The sequence below is a fragment of the Balaenoptera borealis genome (genome assembly GCF_965194805.1).
Source record: "Balaenoptera borealis genome assembly, chromosome: 14".
In the NCBI taxonomy this organism is placed as follows: Eukaryota; Metazoa; Chordata; class Mammalia; order Artiodactyla; family Balaenopteridae; genus Balaenoptera; species Balaenoptera borealis.
Window position 1 is genome coordinate 53,352,112 of NC_138875.1, and position 25,540 is coordinate 53,377,651.

At 37.9% G+C, this 25,540-nt stretch overlaps 2 protein-coding genes across 22 annotated transcripts in view; one reads left to right on the forward strand and one right to left on the reverse strand.

Moving 5' to 3' along the window:
- Positions 1-25,540, reverse strand: part of GREB1L (GREB1 like retinoic acid receptor coactivator) — a 267,107-nt gene that overhangs the window by 149,399 nt on the left and 92,168 nt on the right. For 3 of the 19 annotated variants that reach the window (XM_082353474.1, XM_082353472.1, XM_082353473.1), the window contains 2 exons: positions 19,259-19,362; positions 17,079-17,766 (listed from right to left, as the gene is read on the reverse strand). The exons of 13 other annotated variants lie outside the window; for them this stretch is intronic. The gene's annotated coding sequence lies outside the window, so the exon portion shown is untranslated. 3 more of the 19 variants (XM_082353477.1, XM_082353479.1, XM_082353475.1) reach the window with 3 other exon arrangements.
- LOC309610571 (uncharacterized protein) overlaps positions 1-25,540 on the forward strand; it is a 138,307-nt gene that overhangs the window by 94,663 nt on the left and 18,104 nt on the right. Inside the window, exons 2-3 of one of the 3 annotated variants that reach the window (XR_014234023.1) lie at positions 4,694-4,890; positions 6,947-7,007. Coding sequence is in view for 1 of the 3 variants with exons in the window: in XM_082353633.1 (XP_082209759.1) it covers positions 6,828-7,007 (180 nt within the window). In the remaining 2 variants the exon portion in view is untranslated. Of the gene's footprint in view, positions 1-4,693; positions 7,008-25,540 lie in introns of all 3 variants that reach the window. The other 2 variants (XR_014234024.1, XM_082353633.1) reach the window with 2 other exon arrangements.

Here is a 25,540-nt window from a genome sequence, read left to right on the forward strand (position 1 = left end):
CATTACTATCTTCATTGACTTTGACTGAACACTCGATATTTGCAAAATATTGACTTTCTTATTTGACAAGTAATACCTTTCCACATTATAGGTTTATTGCAGACAAATGGACAGTGACAAATACAGTTTTATGAATGTGCACATAGTAAAGACTATAAATAAATACAACTTCTCCTAATACCCCATAAGATATCATTTTTACTATCATAAGCCAGTGAATTTGTTAAACTTATTTATAATAGCTTGCTTATGTGGAACTTTGAAAAAATTTTCCATGACAATATAAGAAATAGTCCAAAACTGAAAACCCCTAAGATGAAAGACAAAGTTCACAGGAAAAAGTGTCAACTGGGTTTTTTTTTTTTCCCAGTACAGATGTTTTTGGATTTTCTCCATTCACATCTCAAATTCCCACTCCTAAGCCTTCCTCTACTGCCTATAAATGTTCTACCTTTCTTTAGTCCATACTTGAAAAACATGGGATCTAATCATTTGTTAATTATTGTCTTTGCTGGTGACCCTTACATCTAAATCATTGGCCATAAAGTCTTTTCTGCTGAGTTGCTGCTCTCCCCTCAACCTCACTATGACCATTCATTATGTCTAAAATTAATGTCTAAAACAAAACTCATTAAAGTAAAAGCTATTCCTAGTTTCCAATTTCATTATTTTCATTTATTCACCTAGAAAGTACTGTGAACTGTGCTAGAAAGGATGATAAAGGCAGTCCCTAATCTCAAAGAGAGTCCCAATTTAAAGGTGAAGACATCTGTACATGCATAAATGTTTAGTAGCGTAAGAACAAAGTACTATGAAAGCACAGAGAATGTAGCAATTCTGTTTAGAGAAATGAAGAAAATATCAGAGAAGAGATAACATATGAGTGTCTTTAAAGGATAAAGTAGGAATTCACCAAATAGAATTGGGAGGACCTCCCAGAGCAATATAACAGAATGTCAAAGGCATGGTATATTTTAAAAATACGGAAAAGTTCATTGTTGGAGGGCACTGTGGCAAGAGAAGAAAATTTAAAAAGTAGGTTGGGGCCAGTCTGCAAGGGACCTTATAAACCAAGTTAGGAATTTGAATTTAATCCCAGAAGCAGGAGAAAGCCAATGGAAGTTTTCAAAAAAGGAATTAACATAATTGGATTTTTTTAAAAAATAGAAGGTAACTCTGGTGATAGTGCAAAAGTTGGATTAGAGATCAGGAAAGTTGGATTGGAGACCAGATAAAAGGTTCTGCAAGAGTCTAGGAAGTGGTGGTGGAGACTGCCCACAATCAGGGCAGAAGGAACCGAGAGGAGGGGCCCTTTCAGTAGGCAGTTAGAAATTCGGGACTCAGGAGTGGGGACTGAACAGACAGATCCTGGAGACAGACAGCTGCCATACAGATAACTGAAAGCAGTACTGGTGAGATTTCCTAGGGGCTGCCGCTGTAGAGAAAGCATGTGGAGTAAGAGGGTCAATGAGGGAAGCCCCAGAAACATCGTCATTTCACTGTCAAGCAAAGGAAGAGGAAAACCCAGCAAAGCAGGTGGAGAAGGAGCAGTAGGAAGGAAACCAGGAACCAACGGGGTTGTGAAAGCCAAGGGACAAAAGGGTTTGGAGAAATGGGAGGTGGTCAACAGTTTCAACAGGTAAGAGAGGTCAAATAGGATCAAGAATGAAAATGTGCCATGGCATATAGCAATGACTCTTCCAAGAAGTATGGTGAACTAGGATGGAAATAAGTTGGCAGCTGTAGGAAATGTAAAATGGCAGGGAAGAGTAATTAGAAGGAGGGATGCTTGTAGGAGGAGACTCTTCCCTCAAAGAAAAGGGAGAGGTGACAGTACAGAAGAGAGGGGATGATTAGTGGAATAAGGTTCTAAAAGGGATAGAGAAGGGAGAGAGGCACAGGATGGAAGCCACCCATACATGGCAGAACCACAAGACAGGAGCCTGGGTCCCTGAAGACAGCAGAGATGCTTTATCAGCCTTAGACAATTACCTCCAAACTTTATGTGGGAAAGAAATAAACTTCTAGCTTGCTGTTTAGTGTATCTTGTCATTTGCAGACAAATGTAATCCTAACTGATATAGGAGAGAAGGGTGTTGAAAAAATAAGCAAACACCTCTCAAAAGCATGAAATAGCACAGTATATACAAAAGACAAGACCAATCTGGCATTACTAGACTACCAAGTGGGAGAGAGGGAGGGGGAGGAAAGGAAGCCATGTTTTTAATCACTTGACCATGTTATCCTTCATGCAATTACATACAATGTATTGAAGGCCCAAGTGTGAGGAGTTGAGACTGGATACTGTAGATAAAAAATAGCCACACAAAAGGGTGTTAAGCAAAGGAATGATATGTTCCACATTTCGGCTTTGAATAGATTCCTCGAGTGTCAGGCTGGAAGGGGATCATGAGGAGGCAAAACAGCATGCTGTGAGAGTGTTGAGAAACCTCTACTATAGTCCTGGGGAGAGATTATGATGCCTGCATGGGTGCAGTGATGGTAGGGTTAATACTTAGGAATTAAACACTTAAGAATTAAATAATTCCTAAGGAATTATTAGGAAATACTTAGGAATTATATCATTAGGAATTGGTGACTAATGACATGGGCAAGCAAATCAGGATGAAGCTTAGGTCTCTACCTTGCATTGTTTTTCTCCATCTCCACTGTTAGTGCTTCAATTCAGGCATGCCATGACCTCATGTATTCATTTAACAAATATTTATTTAGTGCCTTTTACACGTCAGGTCCTGCAGATACAACGGTGAACAAGCTAGAAATGGTCTTTGTCCTTGTAGATTTTAGTTAGGGATACCAGTGCTGAAAGCTTCGTAAGTGCTATCTCATTTCATCCTCAGAACACCCTAAGATATTAGTATTATTATTGTCTCCATTTTTCAGGTGAGGTAACCCAGTCTTATAAAGTTTAATCATTTGCTCAGGATCACATGGCTAGTTGATAAGTGGTGGTGTCAGGAATCAGACCCAGAGCCATCTTACTTCAAAGCCATGTTTTTAATCACTTGACTAAGTTATCTCTCACGCAATTACATATAATGTATTAAATAGTATGACAAGCAATACAATGCTTTGGATTATTGCAGCCTCCTAACTAGGACACTCTTTCAGCATTGGCATGTTCTGGCCAAAATAGTTTTTCTAAAATGCAAATTGGGGAGGATGATGGTGTCTTCTCTGATTAAGGGCACTCTGAGGAGGAAGATGAGGTTTTGAAGGGAAGGTGGGGCACTCAGGTCTTAGAAATATTGATTTTGAGATGGCTGTGAAATATCCAAATGGAGACATCCAGCAGTAATTTGATAGATGAATCTGAAGTTTAGGGGGAATCAGGTTGGAGATAAAGCACTTGGCATCACTAGTTCTTAGAGGTCAGCTGAAGTCAAGGCAATTACTAGGACTCTTTAGGGGCTCCTAGAAGTGAGAGGAGCAGCCTGCTGAGAAAAGGGCAGTTGGGTAGAGGCTTGAAGAGAATGGAGTAGATTTGAAATAATTACTTAAGAAAAAGGAGACAGACTCAGTCAAGGATAGTCAAAGGTATAATTAAGTTGTATTTAGAGTTAGGGAAAACAAATTTATAGGGATATCAATCTGAGCGGTGGGAGGATTTTCTACCATAGCAATCACTAACTCAAGAATAGGAAAACTTGCCAAAATTTCATTATTTTACTAGCTTCTTTCTTTTCTCCCATTGTGAGTTCCCAGAGCACCCTGAATTGACTTGCTAATGAACACTTGACCTGTCAGGTTCTATGTAAGTCCATCTCCCCTTTGGACTTTGAAATTTTCAAAAAGTCCTTGGAGACTTGGAAAACCTTTTTTAAAAATCGTTTTTATTCCTAGCAACTTGCAAAGCATTGTGTGTATACTTGTTTTATCTACAGGTTGGACTACAAAGTCTCTAAGGGCAGGAACTGTCTCACGCACAGTATGTCCTCATTAAACGTTTGTGAGATTGGAAAAACTTTAATCTGTAAACCTCAATGTAGAAACTAACCAACTGTCTATTACTATCAAGCAGTGATTTTTAAGTTTTCAGACTTGGAATAAACAGTCTCTCCCTTCAAACTTTCATTCTCTGTTTTTCATCAAGAGGTAATTAGGACGCCTCCACCCTAGTACGTGCCATTTTGTCTTTGGAGTTCGGGTGGGCCCTGCTAGCAGCTCTTTAGGCTCTGTGACCATGGATGAGTTACTAAGCATTTCTTGGCTTCCTGAATCCTTGTTAGTAAAACTCAAGAGATTGGACCTGATGATTGCTGATGTCCCTTCTCATTCTAAAATCCAGAGATTCCATGACCCCTGGAAGACCTTTACACCACACCTGAGAACCACTGCCTTATAAAATGCAGTTAAAACGCGGGCTCCATGTTTTACCATCGGAAAATGGGCAAATAAATCTCTCTCCCTATAAAACTGGGTTATAATCTACAACGCATATTACTTCTAAAATGAAGACATTGACACTTTATTTTTAATTATTGATTTGACCACTGGTTAAAACATTTTATCAGATGCACATTTGTGTTTCAATGTAGGTTTACCCAAAAATCAAATAAAAGGGCACTTTGGTAATAAAAAGAGAAGAAAGCTGGAAAAATATGAAACATCATCTTGGATCTCATGTGCACTTTGGTAACACTTTCCTTTCTTTCTTTTTTTTTTTTTTCAGATGAGAAATCAAAGAGTGTGACTCAAGATTATAGAAGTACTAAATGGCAAGCCTGGCACTAGAAACCAAGGCTCCTAATCATATACTTTTTTTTTTAAACAACCAAATTGGTCAAAAATCCCTGAAAGACAAAAACAGATGAAGCTGAAATGCCAGTTGGTTGAGTTTAAACAGAGGCCCCACTTTGTTCTTTCCAGGTTCGATAATAAACAATTCTAGTGATTAGCATGAAGGGCTGGCAGATGAAACATTCTGACTCCTAAAAAAAAAATTTGTATTTTTGCACCACAGTTAGTAAATCAATTGTAAAAATTAAAGTAAACGGAAAACAAGGAGAATTAGCAAACCCAGAACACAATTTTCCTTCACTCTTTTGGAAGACAGATTGAAAAAAACAAAACAAAATCCCCATGGCTCCCTTCATTAGCAGCCAGGGTGGTGAGTCCCTTTGTAAATCCCACATATAAAGGCTCAGGGCTACCTGCAGAGCCTAGGAGTACCAATCACATTAGTGAAGACACCAGATGACCAAAGGAAGCCGTGAGGGTCTGGGAAAGCTAGTAAACAAAAGGCAGCATTCCAAATGAATGCCATTGCTAGAGCCTGCATTGTAAAATGCCTGGATTTAAGAACCCTAAAGCAGATTAGCTTAAAACAACAAAAGATTCAAGTAAGATACAAAGAACTCATTTTGACACATTAAGAAATTGTCTTCATTAGATCATCAGGTACTTAAGAGTAATTATTAAAGAAAATAATTCCACTTAAATTGCGTTTGAGGCAGTGAGGCCTAGAAGAACAGAGTTCAAAAAATGGTTCTTGAATACGTGTTCATGACCAAAATTCATGAACCAGACACATGGGCCTTTTCCCTTTTACTCTTCCTGACATTTTAAAGGGCTATAATGACTTTAAAATTTGTTGTACACATCATTTCAATTTTACCACTATACTTACGAGTGCTACTTTAAATACCAGCTAGAAAAGCTCAAATCTCTCCAACTGTAAGTGACTTTTCTTCCACGTTGTTACCTCATTTACAAAGAAAATATGTAACAATTTTGGGGTATGAATGGTCAATAAGAAAAGAAACAAAATATTAGGCCATGGTACAATTTCCTGAATATTTTCCATCACTTTACATGCTTGTTTCGCTTTTGTTGCAAAGTTTAAACTCAGATGCAATTTAGATACTTAAATTTGAAAATGTGAAAGGAAAACTTACTTCCATGTGGAGAAGGCTGAGATTTGCTGTTATTTGTTTTCTTATTGGACAGGGGGGCAATTAAGAAATTATGTTAAATATATTTAATAACTTCCACTATTGTTTGCCATTTTATTCACTAAAGAATCCATATTGCTAAGACTAATAACACTGATGTAAAATAGAAACAATTACTTATTGAAAGTCCTGTAAAGAGACATGGGCACATATGTGTAAGATTAGACAAAATGGCCTTACACTCAACATTTTCAGGTGTTCAGACCATCAATCAGTCTGAAATTGTACAAATGTATTTAGAGACCCCCTTTATCAGTAGCAGGTAAGCAGATGGGCAAAAGTGGTTCTGATAATTTAAACAGTCCTAAAATCCTAAAGCCAAAATTGAGATATAATAATGATAACTTTTCCCTGTAAATTTTATTTTTTGAAAATTAACTGCTCATCGTCGGTTTTATTTGATTATAATAATCAACCCCTCACCAAAAACAAAAACAGCTCAGCTCCCACTTTCCCACTTTCCCTTTGAGAGGTGCTCCCAGTGTTTTGTCAGACCCTAATAGGGTCATAAGCAAAGCTGCACAGACACAGAAGTAAACAGTTTACACCTAATGGGCTGGTATCACCTGAGGCTTTTAGGCCAGGTGAAAACTTTTGACTTCATTTGTGTTCAAGTGGAAAAACATTGGAAAAGGTCCATGAGTCTGAATTCCGAAAAGCTTTTTGGCTTCCCCACTCTTCTAGGTTTAAACATTATGTAATCATCATAATAAAATTATAGTAAGGTTTAAAATTCTTATAATATTTACACAAATAAATAATCAGCCAACCCCCCTTATTTGACAGAGGAAAAAAGAAGTAGGGAGATAAAGGGACTTGTGGTTGAGCCACATTGCAAGTTGGTTGTAGTAGATGAGGACCCTGTCAAGTGACAGTGTATTTTCTCAGATGGCTCCTTATTTGCTGACTGCATACATGGAGAGTCTCCTTCATTTTCTCATCTACGCCTTCCCTCTCTCCTTGATACTCAGGAGGCAGGACCAAGAAGGCCTGACCTGTGCTGCTCCTAAAGCAATAAAGAGAGGCAGTGTGGTGAGTGATAAATCTGATTCAAATCATGCTCTGCTATAATACTTTACAATTATGTGGCTTGAGGCTAGTTTTCTGCAAAATGGGAATAATATCTCCTACTTCATAGGGTTAAAACAGAGAAGATAATATATGCAAAGCACCTGGCATATATCAGGCATATAATAAATGTTAATACCCTTCCTTATATAAATCCCTAACCATAGGAAGAATAATGCTTCAGAATTCTTTCATGCATGTATATTATCTCAGTTAATCTCTATATGATCACCACACTCATAAATAGCCAAACTGATGGATGTCCTCAAATGCATGTCCTCTGACTCCAGAACTAATGTTTTTTTCTATTGTGCTGCTACGTGAGGGGTTGTGCTGGTGGAGACCACATTACATTCCTTTATCATCAGCTCCTGTGGGTGGGGTAAGGAGCATGGGCTGAACTGAGAGAGATCTTAGAAGCAAGCAAAGGAAGTAAAAAAAAATACAATCCAACAAACCCATGCCACTTAGGGTAGTTGCCAGAGGGATATACTGCCCTTGAAGTTCATCAATAAAGTATCTTTTATTGGTAAAAAAGGCAATGAGAACAAAAGTAAAACCCAATTGTAATGTCCTAGGCTCCAGATCTTTATAAGAATGTGATTATTTTAGGTTGCCCAAAGAAAAGTTCATGAAAATAATAGACCTTGCCTAAAATCTTGTCTAGGTCTCAGGTTGAGAAAGATTTCCTAATTGTCATTAGATACAACCAACAACTAAATTAACCAAAAATTTCTAAACAACACCTCAGAACTATACAGGGAACATGGATACACTTTACTTCATTTAATCCTCACAGTAACATGCTAAGATACATACTATATTCATTAAATACAGACTCCGAAAGATTGAGTAATTTGTTTGAGAAAATTTGCAGCCCTGAGATTCAAACCTACAACCTTTAAACCCTATATGTCGTGCTCTTCAAGCTAAGTCACACTGTGTTCTCTATAGCAACAGAAGAGAATATATGAAATGGCCCAAACTGTTATCAAAATTGTTAATTAAAACTCAAGAGAGAACTAACAAATTTTAGCTGGTTAAACATGAGCTTACTTATACAAATTGTGAAAATCCCTATTTAGAGAATTCTGAGGTTAGAATGACATCCATAAGGAATTGCTTTAGATTTTAAAACAATTTTAAAAGTTATTCCTGGTTTACTACAGAAGTCAGACTAAAAAAAAAAGGGGGGGGGGATTCTTACCTCACTCTTATATGACTACACAATTAAGTACATTTTGACTCTACTAGTTACATTTTTTTAATCATCAAATTTTCTAATAAGATAAATTTAAAACAACCCAGAATGACAATTTTTCATCAAGGAATATGATCTTCACTCTCCCTTATAACCTTTCATTCTATTACCTACCCTGAGAAAATCTTTGTTGAGAGGTAATACATATAATGGACCCAAGGAATGTGGAGCAATGGCCTAGTTGGAAGGCAAAGTGCTCTTTATTTTTGATATAAAGTAAAGAAACTATGGAGAATCCTAGGAAGAAAAAGCATGGAGAAAAGTGATCACAGCTATGGATAGAGGCAACCAAGAGCCAAGTGAGGTGGAATGAATCAGTCCTGCTGACCTGGAGGCCCAGAGAGGCTCTGAAGGTCATTCTGCAGGTCAGATGGTGATCGTGGTAGAAAGTGCTGAACGAAAAATCAGGAGGCACAGTGAGGAAGAACAGAATGGATGTTCCCTTTTGTTTCAGCAGCTGCTGCAGCATGGGCTACACTTGACCCGAATGTAACAAAATAGAAAACCTAGTTGGATTGACTACTGATTTTCCTGATGAAACCAGTGTGGCCACTGAGACACCCTTTAAGCTCAGAATCCTTTAGATGAGTTTTTCACAAAGTCTAGTTCAAGGACTACAACAGAATCACCTGAAGAACATGTTTACTCTGTACATTCCTTATCTTCTCCCTCAGAGATTTACAAGTCACTGGTTCTAGGGAAGGACCGAGGAATCTGAATTTGAACACCCCTTTAGAAAGCACTGCCAGATTTAGCAAATAGGCAACCCTAACTCCACATGATTCTATGACATTAGAGTTTGAAAACTACTTATTTGAATAAGAAAAGAGATCAAAAGTGTGTATGACTGTTAAACAGGATGCTTACTTGTAACAGTTAGCCAAATACATTGAAAAGAAAATTTAAAACTTTGCTGCCTGATCTTAGGGCTGGATATTAGACTGCTTTGTGCTTCAATCTCCTCCTTTGGAAAATGGAAACAAACTAGTGATGGTTCCTGCTAAGCCCCTTGCCATTCTGTGGTTATGCTCAGAGGAGGTACCTGAGGGCAGAAGAGAGTTAGAAAAGGCCATTTTGCCAGGACAACAAAAACTCGCCCCAGGGATAATCATCAGGTCCACCCGGCCCACCATTACTTGGATGCCGGTGGCATTTGACCTTTACCATTTCCTTTCAGGCTGGCCCTAGCAGGGAACAAGAGCATTAAAAATAAAAATTATAAACACTGTTTATCCACTAAGTTTTTAACTATAATACCTAAAAAAAAAAAAATCAATCAATTGTAACACTGAAAACAAATAAAAGAATCCCAACAATGTCCTGGGAAGTATTGTTCTCATAAAACTTCATAAACATCATTGGGATAAAATATTATGCTTAGGATCCAAAGGAAAAAACCCAACTCCTCTAGGTTTTGTATTCCACTTTTCCTTCCAAAATGGCTTCTAACCAAACTTTAAGTAATGACTGGATTCTGCATTAGATGAAGGGTATATTTCTAAAGAACATTGTGGAATGTTCAACTATGAAATAAGAGGCATCAAGTCTGTGGCATTGAGGTAAAGGAGGCTGCAAATGATACTCCCATTTCATGGAAAAGTTAAACAGAAAAATTGCAATATTAGTCCTTCCCTGGTGGCGCAGTGGTTACGAATCCGCCTGCCAACGCAGGGGACACGGGTTCGAGCCCTGGTCCAGGAAGATCCCACATGCTGCGGAGCAACTGAGCCCGTGCGCCACAACTACTGAGCCTGCGCTCTAGAGCCCGTGAGCCACAACTACTGAGCCCACGTGCCACAACTACTGAAGCCCGCGCACCCTAGAGCCCGTGCTCCACAATAAGAGAAGCCACCGCAATGAGAAGCCTGCGCACCGCAACGAAGAGTGGCCCCCGCTCACCGCAACTAGAGAAAGCCCGCGCGCAGCAATGAAGACCCAACATAGCCAAAAATAAAATAAAAAATAAATAAATAAATAAAAGAAAAGAAAAGAAAAGAAAAGAAAAGAAAAATTGCAATATTATTAAATACCAATTATTAAAGTCTTTCATTAGAGAAAGAAAGCCAGAAAGAAGAGAAATCCTCAGAAAGTGGTCCAGGAGCACAGGAGGGTGGAGGTGGGAATAAAAAGACATACTGGGGAATCTGCAAAGATAAATCTTGACCACCCACAGTATCCTGGTGGTTAGTAAATGCCAGTGTGCCTCAGAAATCATGGTACTGCTGCCTGTGACATCTTGCTCGCCACAGTTGGTGTATGCCATAAAGGGAAACAAATGGAAAAATTAGTCACATGAAGTTGAGCTCATGCACACAAATAAGTATAATCTGACTCAATGTAAGGGGTACCCAGCAGAATTTGTTTGCTTACTTGGATTTCTGGCCGTTATCACTGTCACAAGGTCCTGTCAGTTTACTACTAACAGGTATGTGGGAGCTTGGGTCGAACATCATCTGATGTCATTCCCAGTGCTGAGGGCTTTATTTTGTTTGTTTCTATATAATGATGTTCTTGGACTGTGAGAGCAGCCAGGGTCTTTCCTTATTATAGTGACACAAGTCACTTTACAGAAGGAAGGAAGACACCTGATTCACACAACCAGGCATGGCAAAGGGAGCATGTGAACTTTCAACGAAAGAGGAAGCTTTGTACCAGATGTGAAGAAGTTAAGTTTATTTTTCCATTTAGCTTGTTTATTTAAGTAAGAAGGAAGGAGACAGTGCCTGCTTCCCATTCCAAACTGCTCATGGAATGACTTCTCTTTTTTTTTCTTAATAAATGAACAAAGTTGGCTATTGCAGTTTCCAGAGGGATCTGGAAAGAAGCCAAGTCACTAATGATTACACTTCATCTATAGCTAGTTTAACCTTTGAAACCTGCCAATCTACAGAGAAGATCAAGAGGGGAGGTCAAGGCAGCCTTGCTCATCTAGCATTCTCTGTTTAGATGGAAAACGATTTATTAACGAAATTATTTTAGGAAATGCAAAGCACATTATAGAGACTTTATTCAAGGTCTCACAAGATTCATTTGAACATCTAACAGTTGAGAAACTCTCAAGTCTTAGTCTATTATCCCTTTTAATCATTGTGTACAAGAAGCAGAGTGATAAAGCTTTCACATTGAAAACAAATATCCAGAGAAAAACATCTTTTGTCCTTGATTCATCTATCTTTTCACAGTAATTTGGTCTGGCACATCATTTGTTTCTAAACTGAAGATCTTCTTGGTATATATGCAAAGACACACGCTATCTTTTTCACAAATTGTTGAAACATTCCTCTTAATGCTGAAGTATGATATGCTACTAATAAATAATATAAAATATGCCACAAAACAATCATTAGTATTTCAATCATGTATTCATTATCAAAAAGGCCAGGCTATAAAATATTAAGTGACCTTCCCTTATTATCTGTTTACATATCCATTTTTTAAAAAGCTGACCTCCTCTCCTTCCCCCATAGTATCCCCTCATCCCACTTCTGGCAGGAAAAAAAAGAACAACATCACTAAGATTAATGGAGCATCAGTAAAGTATTTTAGGTACAAATGACCCACTTTTATGTACTGCCAGAACAACTCAGCAAGGGTTTAGGAAGGAGAAAACCTGAAGTTCTTTTCCATTGAATTTATGCAGCTGGTGGTGCTGAATTGATTGTTCTCCTTTAATGGCAGGGTCAGAAAGACAGAGAGAAACATAACTGGCTATATTTTATTAATTAGTAAACTGGTTTTTTTTTTCTTCAAATGTTCTATGTCATTGAGATGAATTATCTCCAGTTTTAATTAAAGCCCTCTCAAAGGTTAACTCATCCTGCTAAAAGAGAGGGCAAGAGTGGCATAACAGAATGATTTTTCTTTCAGAAAGACAAAACACAAAATATTCTCTTTATAAAGGAAGGAGAAAAGGTATTCCATCTACTCCCCAGATTTCTATTTCTTAGAACTGTTTCTTAAACATATGTATTCAAGAAAATCATCACTTTGGTTTATCAGCTTCAAAAATTCAAACTGAAAATAGACTGGTAATACCTCAAATTTTAGATCCTGCCTGAAAGTCAAGAATCCCAAAGTTTGAACTTAAATCTATTTATCTAAGTATGACTATCAAGTGTGAATTAAAATAAAACTCACTTAGTCTTGGCTATGAACTCTCACAAAGATCTGAATCTGGTCCTACAATTACTACAGTTACTACAAAACTTACAATTACTAACATCAGCTAATATTTAATGCTCAGTTTAAAGACTTTTTTTGCCATGCAATCTAGTAGTTGATTTTTATTTAAAACCATGTTGTAGCTACCATTTTACAGCATTAGTGTTGGGGTCCCAGGAAAGGTAGGGAAGAAGTGTCTACAGTGAGATGGTCACTGCAGATCTATTCTTAAGGCTGGGATATAAAAGCCTGCCACTGGTGACACACATTCACAGAGCCTCTAAAACAATACATTATACACCGTATCAATATTTGATACAATTAGTAAGTAAACACATGCATATGTGCATGTGTATACATGTGGGTACGTGCATGTGTGTGTACACAGTAATGCCTCCTTCCAGACATCAGACTTCTGGGAATCCTCAACCACTTAGCCTAGAACCAGTCACGTAACCAGAAATAAGAGAAAAATAAAAATTTACAGCAATGTAATGAAAGGAATGTAACTGGTTTGTATTGTAGGTACAGGCGACCCTCAGGTATAAAGTCAAATAGCAGTTTACCAGCCACATGATGCACAGATTCCAAGGAGAAGTAATAATTTATCTGAAGGGAAGAGACTCCATATCTATTAAAAGTAGACAGTAAAAATAAAAATATGGCTGCTCAGGCCATTTAGCGTAGAGGCAAACAACCCTACACTAAATACTTCAACAGTCACTGAGGACATCATTGTATTTCAGTGCAGCACAACTGTAGGTCTTTATAATCAGGACCCTGAGTAAGTTAATGTGCATTATTTAAAAGACGGAGTATTAAGTAATGTATTTTAAGGAAGATCTTTCACTGAAACAATTTTTTTTTAAGTTTAAAGGCTTTAAGTTTAAAGTTATCTGGAAAATAAAGTTATCTGAAACAATTTTACTATTGTAATATTTTATGCAATGTATTTTGTCTCTAACTTTCGAAGGTTTTTCTGAATACTGATTTGTCAGGCTCAGAGAGGTTTCAAGGAAGGTAAATATCTTAAAGAGTATCACTATTTACAAGCAAATTAAATTATACAATAAGGAGTTGATTTTTTTAAGGATACCTTTTCAGATTATAGAATTATTTGCCCAGTTAAAAACTGTGTTTATTAATCTGTTATACAAGTTTTACATTGTACTGCAGGGTCTCTTCTCCTACATTACTATAACAAGATGCCATTCCTAGCTTGTAATAAGTTATCACTTGTACTATTATTATGTTATTTTAAAATCTGACGCACAAACTCTGGTATTAAGGCCTCTGAAGAGATTTGCATGAGGAACAGGAGGAGGAGTTGCTTAAAGCAGAAATTCCTGATTCATTAATTACTTGTTGAGTATCACAATGTCATGGATGTAATCCAACGGTCCTGGAGGATGCTTAGAAGGCAACAGAATAAGAAGATTTCAGAGTAGCTGAAATCTTTAACTCTCTTTCTTTGAAAATCTTCTGTCACAAGTCAGAAGGATAATGTCTCTTTTCACCCAATGAGAAAGCTGTTCTCACACGAGCATAATTAATCTTCTGACACCATGACAAAGAAATTCCTTAAAAGGATTTCTCCGATTTCCTCTCAAGACAGAAGATTGTCTTTATCCATCATCTGTTCTTCCTGATCCCTTCTTTTTGAATATCCACATCAGCAGAATTGTCCATCAGAAAGGACAGCAGGAGGGAAATCTCTGCATGATTGATAGGGCCCCAATGCTCCACAGGCCTATTTAAGTGTGAGCATCTATTGTTGCAAACTTACTTTACAGCAGTTAAACAAATATAATAGTCACCAATTCAACCATTGTGCAGCTTAGACTTGACTAAAACTAGTAAGTGAAGTTTACTAATGACAAGGCACTGATTTTGAAGCCAGATAAAACTTTGCAGTTAGCCTGATGTCTACTTACAAAAAAGAAAACTCTCAAAGTTATGCAACAGCATACATATATTAGAAAGCGTTATATACTATACTGTATGTAGATGGACATTCCCATTAAAAAACAAGAAAACTCTGATACTTCTTATCCTAACAGTCACTCAGTACTTCTTACCTACATCATGGTTATCTGGAAAGAACTCCCCCCGAACTGCATGTGTCACCATCCAAGAAAATCAAGTGCGGCAAAGAAAAAAGTACTACAAAAAACGTCCTTAAATTTTTTTTTCAGACTCATCCCAGTAAAGTTTTTTCAAAGAGAGATGTAGGTATGTCTATGTGTTCTTACTCCCATCTGTGAAAGAAAACCAAAGGCCATTTGAGGCTCCTTGTGAGTACCTGCTACTTCCTTGGGTAGAACTAATGAACCAAAGTACCATGGGTCAGTTCCAAGTAGAGGAGCAAGGCATGCTGGGCAAAGGCCCTACCAAGGACAATGCAAGCCTGGCTCCACTTACAAAGTGACCTACGTGAAATGGAAACAGATCTAGAAATCTCACTAAGCTGTAAGAGGACACCCAATATCAACAGCAGAGGTTACGGCATGCTCTGTGTTCTTTATAGATGCTGCCAAGAAAGGCCACTTAAGCCCAGACACTGGGACACACTGACACCATGTGTTCTGTTTGCACCACAGTGACCTTGACTACTCAGTTCTGGACGCACCCTGTGAAAATATTTGTTTATCCTTCCAATCCCCAAACAGTGAGGCCAGCCCATAGGCCAGGGACTTGGCTCATTGGTGTTCCCCTGGGCATGGTTAGAAGGACAGGCTGCCACTGCCTGACCCACCATGAGGCTTCTTCTCCAGCTGACCTGCCTCATCCAGTGAAGGACCGCAACTGACAGGTGGCCCAAAGCCAGGACCCACGTGTTCTGCAAAGAGTGGCTTAGTTTCGGTTTTTCTTAAATTATAGGGTTATGTTCAGGACTGGTTATCCTTTTGAAGATCTAGGAAAAAAGAGCTCTATCCAGGATAAAGACCTAGGAAAATCCTTGTGGATAAAGACTCTAAACAATTGGAATATAGAATATAGCCCAGAGTCTGAATGTAGAGAAGCTGGAAGTCAACAGAGAATGAGCTGGTAGTAAAAGTCACCCAGGAGAGAGGGCCAGATTGGAAAGGCAGGCGAGCAGCCCAGAGGGGACTCTGAAACGTTCCCTCACCAGCCGAGGACTCACAAATCTCTCAAGGGCTCATATCACCAACAGCTAGCTCCACTTTGTTGGTCAGTAGTTCTTTGGTGAACAACTTGTCTTTGCAACAAGATTGTGTGTGTTGGAGCGGAGGTTGGGGGGCAGGGAGGGTAGCCAAGAATCAATCCCCATCACTTTTGTTTGCCAATTATATATTGTACAGAATCTTGTCAAGATCAATAAACATTAACTGGTTAGAATGGAACTTGAGTAATAGGCCATTAGTGCTGCCCAAGGCCAGGTGTGTAGGATGCAGGACCGGGACAGGCAAATCTTCCCATACACTCTGGGTAAAAAAGCAATGAGGTCCTTGAGTTTAAGTCCAAGTTCAAGATAGAGAAAACAAACTAGTGGTTACCAAAGGGTCGAGGGAAGGCACGGGGAAAATTAGGGGTAGAGGATTAAGAGATACAAACTACTATGCATAAAATAAATAAGAAACAAGGATAGAGTGTATAGCACAGGGAATTTTAGTCATTATCTTGTAATAACTTTTAATGGAGTATAATCTCTAAAAATACTGAATCACTATGTTGTACACCTGAAACTAATATAATATTATAAATCAACTATACTTCGGTTTTAAAAAGTCCAAGTTCAATAGGAATATCCTCTTTCCTATAATGAACCTTGGAGTTAAATCCTTGATAAGAAAACCTACCAGTGTATATGGGAGATATCTGTGCCTTCCTCTTAATTTTCCCATGAACCTAAAACTGCTCTAAAAAAATAAAGTCTTTTAAAAAAAAGCCCCAAACAAAATAAAACCCACCAGTGTTCACAAAAACTAAAGGGAAAACAAACATTTCATTCTTTTGCCCTTCAGAGATATCTTTGTAAGATGAGGATCAGTTGTAATGTGGTCCATTACAAATATTTAAGACTAATCATGTTCACAGAACTGCCTTTAGATTAAGACATGCATTGACTGGATCCGAACTCTCCCACTTCCAAGGGTGCACACGATTCAGTCTCTCTTAGCCTCAGTTACCTCATCTGTAAAGTAGGAATAATAATGGTGTCTATACCTTACAGGGTGTTGTTGTGAGGATTAAATGTAAAACCTGATGCTTGGCAAACACTCAGTACAAAACAATGGATTATTTGACATTCTCTGTTGCACTTTTTCTCCCCTCATTCACACAACTCTCTAGATGGGCACACCCAGCTCTATTTCTGGGAGTTTATCTTCACACATACACACACACACACACACACACACACACACACACACACACGTGCGTGCAATATAGTAACCTTTAGTGCTAAGGAAGGAGCAGACCCAATAGATTGAACTAAATGGACACTTTGGAGCTGTTGAGAGAAAGGAATGAGGAAATTAGGCAGAACAAGCAAAGAACAGAGCAGGCCAGGGTGACATGGGGGCCAGCAACAATTTCTCAGGATTCTTTTTTTTTTTTTTTAAAAGAATCAATTTTATTTACTTATTTACTTTTGGTTGTGTTGGGTCTTCATTGCTGCACACAGGCTTTCTCTAGTTGAGTCCAGCGGGGGTTACTCTTTGTTGCGGTGCGCAGGCTTCTCATTGCGGTGGCTTTTCTTGTTGCAGAGCATGGGCTCTAGGCGCGCAGGCTTCAGTAGTTGTGGCGCACAGGCTTAGTTGCTCCGTGGCATGTGGGATCTTCCCAGACCAGGGCTCGAACCCATGTCCCCTGCATTGGCAGGAGGATTCTTTAACCACTGCGTCACCAGGGAAGTCCCAATTTCTCAGGATTCTGAACTACTGCAGGCCTGTGTGAGCATCATTCTGCTTTATCCAGCTCAGCTTCACCACCTGGTTTCCTGGTTATCTTGGCACTGTTTTCAGATTGGGGTCTTACTGAGATACACAAAGCACATTCTGTACTTGTTTTTATTTCCACTCAATTCAACGAATACTTATTTTGTTCCTGTAGTTGCCAAGCATCGTGACAGATGCCGAGGATACATCCGGGAATAAAACAGTATCATCCAGAAGTTCACAGCTCAGGGTGACTGACGTGACAATTACATACAGTATTAGAGAGAACATGCATAGTTTTCGAGAAGACTGGAGTGAGGGTGGAGGCGGCACGTGGTTAGGACTTCAAAGATGAGCAGGAGTTTGCATGACAGAGAAGGGGGGGTTTCACATGAAGGAACTGTGGGGTGAAAGAAGTAGGTGTCACATCGTATGTGTGTCCGAGTCATAGAGTGCATGAAGGCAAAATGCCAACAAGTTAGGCTAGAGAGTGAAGCTAGGCCAAGAAAGGCAATTAGGCTTGTAAAGAAAAAACATTTAATAGATACAGGGCGTCCTTAAAGATTGTAGGCAAAAGAGTGACACAGTCAAATTTGTTTTTCAAAAAGATAATACATGGAACCAAATGGAAGACATTGGAATGGGAACAGGAAGAGGAACAATCAAAAAGTAGAGAGCTTGGTAAGATTAGAATGGTCTGGCAGGAGACCGTTAAGGGCTAACAAGGAGAGTGGAGATGAGATGTCATTTATTCAAGACTTAGTAGGATGCTGAATTGATTGGGTTCAGTGCCTTACTGGACACAGAACGTGAGGAGAGGAGAAGCCCTGGATAACTGGGAAGTTTCTAATTTGAGCACTGGGGTAAATATCATGCCATTAATTTGGAGGGGTGGTAAAGGAAGAGTTGCCCTGTTTCTGTGTGTGTGAATTTGTAGAATAACATGCCTGAAGGCCTTTTATTTTTCTTATTTAACATCACACTGCAGATTAATTTATTGATTAGTTTTTGTTTTGTGTTTTTATGGGTTTAATGTGAATTCAGTTTTTTTAAATTTTTAAAATTGTATATATTTGAAATATAACATTGTGTAAATATAAGGTGTACAATATGTTAATTTGATACCTTTATAGACTGTCATATGATTGCCTGAAGGCTTTTTGTTTGCCCTATGTCACTAACACCTGGACTCCCCAGGAGAGAATTTAAGAATAGATTAAAACTTTAGGAAAATAACATTTCTCAATTTGTCATTAATAGGGTATTCCTTTACTTCTACATCCTTTCCGAGGGAATCCTATGACACCCACTATTAATTCTAATTTTAACGGTTGCCCCAGAAATTCAAAGTTTCATGGTTTATTTTATAAAATGAATGGCTCAATGGGTTTTGTGGCTAGACAAGTCTGTTAGGATGAGACAACTAGGCGAAAAAAGAAAAAAAGGAGAGCAGACATCTGCCAAAAGGCTGTATGTGCCAAATGGGAAATGAGAGGACGTTTGCAGAAAGAGGAAGAAGGAACAACAGGCCACTTGATACCTTCATTTTACTGCTAAGGAAGTTTCTAAACTCTGATCATTGTTTAATGATCAGGTTCAGACATTAGAGGTCCAGGCCAAACATGGGTACTTTTCAGAAGGTAGCAGCAGGCTTAGTGTCACATTATAGTTTTATGAGCTATGTCAGATTAAAAGATGATTTGTATTAACAATTAACTAAGGTGTTACAAATGTAAACAAAATGAATGACATTTTAATGAAAAGCACCTTGGTTTATTCACTACACTACATGATTACCCAGCACATTCATTTTGATAAAAAGAATATAAAATTACTACTGAGAGTGGGGAAGGATTGTGGACCAGATGTTTGGAGCTCCAGCATTCAGATACCTTGGACCATGAGGTGTCTTTAGGAATGGAAGGCATAGTAGTAGAGCAAAAGATGGAAAGAGACTGGGACCATCTCAGGCCTAGATGATCTCCCCTGGGAGTTCCTAAAAAGTGAGAGAGAAATAAATTCTATTTTATTTAAGCCACTATTTCTTAGCCCTTTGTTGCTCATTGTCAAACCTAGTTCCAGCAGAAAGAACTCCTTTTTAACATTCTTCCTATATTATCTTAGGGGCTTTTTTTTGGTTTAGTTTTTGTGTATGTGTGTATAATTTCTCTCACAAAAAAGTAGGTATTATATTGTACACACCGCTCTTTTAAAAATCAATTTATGATGTTACACTAAAAAATAATCTATGATAATCTTTGAAGATTATCATAGAATTCTACCATATGAATGTACCATCATTTATATAACCATTTCTCTGTTTGAGGACATTTAGTAAGTAGTTTTACTTATCAGTGGACTCTCTCAATTTATTAAGTTTATTGAGAACCAAAAATTATATGGCTATATCTTCACCATAAGCCAGCACGGTAAATATTCTCTGCCATATAGTGTTGAGCTGTGTGGCCATTATTTCACTCAATTCAATTTCTGTCTAAGTTGGATTCAAGCACAGAAGAGAGGTACAGAGAGAAATGTGGCAGATATTTAGTTATTTATCCACCAAAGATGAAGAACAGCACATACTGCTGCCAATCGATATAAACTTATGATAATATTTTATCAAAAAGTTTCAGACTAGAAGGTTCACCTCCACAAAAACATTTTCTTTATAAGCTCCTTTATGACAGCTTCCCTAGCCTAACTGGGCAGAAATAGATAAAACTTAGACAGAACTTGTCTACTAATTAGGTGACATTAGGAAGCTCAAAAACTATAAAATTATGTCTAAACTTGACATAAAGATCAATAAGACAAACCCTTACCAATATTTTTATTCAAAATCATTCTCAAATCCCAGTGAGTGTCCTAAGAGTGATGAAAAGTTAGTCTTGTGTATTAAGTCATCAGAATCTACAACTCTACCACGATGTAGTGACAAGTGCTATTGAGAACTGTAACCCTAGGAGCCCCGAGGAGTCCTCATATGCACCAACTAGCTTATGTCAGGTATGGTCTCCTTCTAGAGCAGGAACGTGGACTAATTCCCCTTGGACACATTTTCAATAGTAAGAGTTAAAACAAAAATTTTCTTCTGGTTGATTTTTATACAAAAATTGCCAGTTACCTGGCACGAAAATAGAAATATAGATCAATGGAACAGGATAGAAAGCCCAGAGATGAACCCACGCACATATGGTCACTTTATTTTTGATAAAGGAGGCAAGAATATACAATGGAGAAAAGACAACCTCTTCAATAAGTGGTGCTGGGAAAACTGGACAGCTACCTGTAAAACAAAGAAATTAGAACACTCCCTAACACCATACACAAAAATAAACTCAAAATGGATTAAAGACCTAAATGTAAGGCCAGACACTATAAAACTCTTAGAAGAAAACATAGGCAGAACACTCCATGATATAAATCACAGCAAGATCCTTTTTGACGCACCTCCTAGAGAAATGGAAATAAAAACAAAAATAAACAAATGGCACCTAATGAAACTTAAAAGCTTTTGCACAGCAAAGGAGAACATAAACAAGATGAAAAGACAACCCTTAGAGTGGGAGAAAATATTTGCAAACGAAGCAACTCACTAAGGATTAATCTCCAAAATTTACAAGCAGCTTGTGCAGCTCAAAATCAAAAAAACAAACAACCCAATCCAAAAATGGGCAGAAGACCTAAACAGACATTTCTCCAAAGAAGGTATACAGATTGCCAACAAACACATGAAAGGATGCTCAACATCACTAATCATTAGAGAAATGCAAATCAAAACTACAATGAGGTATCACCTCACACCGGTCAGAATGGCCATCATCAAAAAATCTACAAACAATAAATGCTGGAGAGGGTGTGGAGAAAAGGGAACCCTCTTGCACTGTTGGTGGGAATGTAAATTGATACAACCACTATGGAGAACAGTATGGAGGTTCCTCAAAAAACTAAAAATAGAACCACAATATGACCCAGCAATCCCACTACTGGGCATATACCCTGAGAAAACCATAATTCAAAAAGAGTCATGTACCACAATGTTCATTGCAGCTCTATTTACAATAGCCAGGACATGGAAGCAACCTAAGTGTCCATCAACAGATGAATGGATAAAGAAGATGTGGCACATATATACAATAGAATATTACTCAGCCATAAAAATAAACGAAACTGAGTTATTTGTAGTGAGGTGGATGGACCTAGAGACTGTCATACAGAGTGAAGTAAGTCAGAAAGAGAAAAACAAATACCGTATGCTAACACATATATATGGAATCTAAAAAGAAAAAGAAAAAGAAAAAGAAAAGGTTCTGAAGAACCTAGGGGCAGGACAGGAATGGACACGGGGAGGGGGAAGGGTAAGCTGGGACAAAGTGAGAGAGTGGCATGGACATATATACACTACCAAATGTAAAATAGATAGCTAGTGGGAAGCAGTTGCATAGCACAGGAAGATCAGCTCAGTGCTTTGTGACCACCTAGAGAGGTGGGATAGGGAGGGTGGGAGGGAGACGCAAGAGGGAGGGGATGTGGGGATATATGTATATGCATAGCTGATTCACTTTGTTATACAGCAGAAACTAACACAACATTGTAAAGCAATTATACTCCAATAAAGATGTTAAAAAAAAATTGCCAGTTACTTAAAATTTCCAGTTACCTGTTATTTTAGCATATGAATAATACCTTTCCTATTTAATCAAAATTTAACTTTCCCCTAGTACACCGTGGAAATAGGGATGCATCTGCACTCAACCTCTCACAAACCAAGTTCTCTAATGCAGCTTTTACTCTTGTCCAGAATAATAGGATAATATAGTGCTTCTTCAGTTAGGTTCAGTAAACATGAACTGAACATCTGTGTGCTGAGTGTAGTCATTTCATTAAATAGTATTTGTAAGAAGCATTAAGTATGTACACATTCAAATTTTCCAACAATTCAAATACAGTAACAACTTCTCTCTTTAGGGGTCACTGACCCAGAATTATCAACTACTGGAAACACAGTCCAGTGTCTAAAAGTAAGCAAACAAGTATACAAACAGGCACAACAGACAGCACAAAGTTCACATTCTGAAAGTATCTGCACTTCACTCAAGGGGAGCCACTCAGGCACTCACCCAAATTCGTTTCCTCTCATTTTAGACACATTTGGAGGAAGTTTGATTATATGATTCCTAGCTTTTGGCAGACTAAAAGGAATGAGATGCCAGGGGCAAGGACAATGACAGTAAAACAAAACAAAAAAAAAGTGAAGCTTTAAATCTGACACTGACAATGAAGACAGAAGAATAATTTTCAAAAGGAGACAAGGAGAACTTAAAATACACAACAATCTGGAGACACTTAGAAGTACATGGTTCTACTCTATAGATTGGCCCAAAACTAAGATGTTGAAAATAGCCAAAATAATTGATAAAGTTACACTTATTAAGCAATTAATAATCTATAATAACCTTTTGAAAGAGGTGTATAAAATTGTTACTTTTAGCGGCTTCCCTGGCGGCGCAGTGGTTAAGAATCCGCCTGCCAATGCAGGGGACACGGTTCGAGCCTTGGTCCGGAAAGATCCCTCATGCCGCAGAGCAACTAAGCCCGTGCTCCACAACTACTGAGCCTGCGCTCTAGAGCCCGCAAGCCACAACTACTGGAGCCTGCGTGCCTAGGAGCCCGTGTTCCATAACAAGAGAAGCCACTGCAATGAGAAGCCCGTGCACTGCAATGAAGAGTAGCCCCCACTCACCGCAACTAGAGAAAGCCCGTGCTCAGCAACGAAGACCCAACGCAGCCCAAAATAAATAACTAAAATAAATAAATTTATTTTAAAAATTGATACTTTAAAAAATCTAAGCATCTCATTGAATAAATTCTAAAGGTCCTTTACAACTAAAAAGTTCTATACAGTCATGATTCTCTGGAAAAATCAGGAACTCTTTATTTCCCAATGATGTGGGTTATACACTTCTCTTAAAATTTAAAAAAAAAAATACGATTTTAGTAGGCAACGTACACTCACAGTAATATATAGAGAATGAAAAGTAACTTTTCTTCCATTTAATACCTCTCCCTAGGGACAACCACTATTATCAGTTTCTTATTTATTCTTCTGAGGGAAGATGGAATGTAACTGTAATATAAATACATACATGTACGTATATCATATATATATAATGTATGTGTTGACACACATGGTAGCATACTACAAACACTCTTGTTGGACATCTTTACATATCAGAATATAAAGCGCTTCCATATCCTTTTTTCTGGTTGAATAGTATTCCATGATTGATTTAAACAGTTCACTAGTGAGTATCCAATCTTTGGCTATTACCAAGAATGCTGCAATGATTAATTGTGTACACAACCAGTTCAAACATGTACCTAAGTAGGATAAATTCCTACAAGTGGAATTTCCATGTATATGCACTTAAAATTTTGATAGATATTGCCAGATTGCTCTTCACAGAAATTATATTGATTTCCATCAACAATGTATGAGAGAGCCTGTTATGGTCACCATACCTTTACCCACAGAATCATAACTTTTAGAACTGATTATTCAATTGGAAATTGAACTGAAGAAAATAGTGTTATTTCATTGGAAATTGAAATGAAAAAACAAACTGGAAAAACAATAGTTCACTGCAGTTTTAATTTGTATTCCTCTTATTATGAGTGAGGTTAAGCATTCTCTCAAGCTTGAGAACAATTTAAGCTCCTTTCTATGAAATGTGTGTTCATATTCTTTACCCATTTTTCCACTTTTTGTTGGCTGCTGTAGAAACACTCTTCACAAATTAAGGGAACTAGCTATTTTGTCTGTCACATGAGTTACAAATACTTTTCCAGTTTATCATTTGTCTTCTGACTTTTAGCAATATTGTTACACAATTTTTATTTCTATACAGTTGAGTTTATCAGTCTTTTATTTTCAAACTTGAAAAGCCCTTCCTAATTTAGGTTAATGGAAAATTTTCCATGTTTACTCCTATAATTTTTATACTTATATATTTAGTTCATTTGTAATTTATTTCAGTATAAGATATAGAACATGGATAATTTTCTTTTCCAATTGCATCCAATTAACTTAAGCCCATCTACGGAATAGTGCAACTTTCTCACTCTGATTTGAAAGGTCTTCTTTATTATATCCTAAGTTCCAGTGTGTATTTGGGTCTCTTATAATGACTTCAATGTTATATTTGTCATAGCTTCATATATAAGTTTTAATATCTGAGATTGTCCTCTACACCACTACTGTTTTGTTTTGTTTTGTTTTTATAAATTTATTTATTTTATTTATTTATTTTCGGTTGCGTTGGGTCTTCGTTGCTGTGCGTGGGCTTTCTCTAGTTGTGGCGAGCGGGGGCTACTCTTCATTGTGGTGCGTGGGCTTCTCATTGCATTGGTTTCTCTCTTTGTGGAGCACGGGCTCTAGGCGCGCGGGCTTCAGTAGTTGCGGCCTGCAGGCTCAGTAGCTGTGGCTCATGGGCTCTAGAGCACAGGCTCAATAGTTGCGGCACACGGGCTTAGTTGCTCCGCGGCATGTGGGATCTTCCCGGACCAGGGATTGAACCCGTGTCCCCTGCATTGGCAGGCAGATTCTCAACCACTGCGCCACCTGGGAAGCCCATCACTACTGTTCTTACTCAAAATGTTTTTTGAATTTCTTGCTTCATTTTACATGTGAACTTTAGGATCAGCTTTCTGGTTCAAAAAAATCACTTTGTAATTTTTATTGAGATTTCATAAGTTTATATATTAATTTAGGGAAATTTTATATTTTACCATTTTGGAACTTCTTATCCAAGAACATGATTAGCCTTCCTTTGTGGTCCTAAGTAGCATTTCAAAGTTTTCTTCAGCTAGATCAGGGTTTCTCAACCTCAGCGTTATTGATGCTGGACATTCAAAAATGTCTCTAGATATTGCCAGATGTCCCGTGGGCTGGAGGGGGTGGGGGGAGGGCAAAATTGGCTAGTTTGAGAACTACTGATGTAGATCAAGCATACTTTAAGTTTAATACCAAGTAATTTTGCTTTTTCATTTTCTTGCTAATCTGAATGATATCTTTTCTTCTAGTATGTCAGCTAGTTAGTTGCTTGCATATACATATAAACACTACTTATTTCCACTTTTAGATTATATATCCAGCCACTTTCTGAATTCTC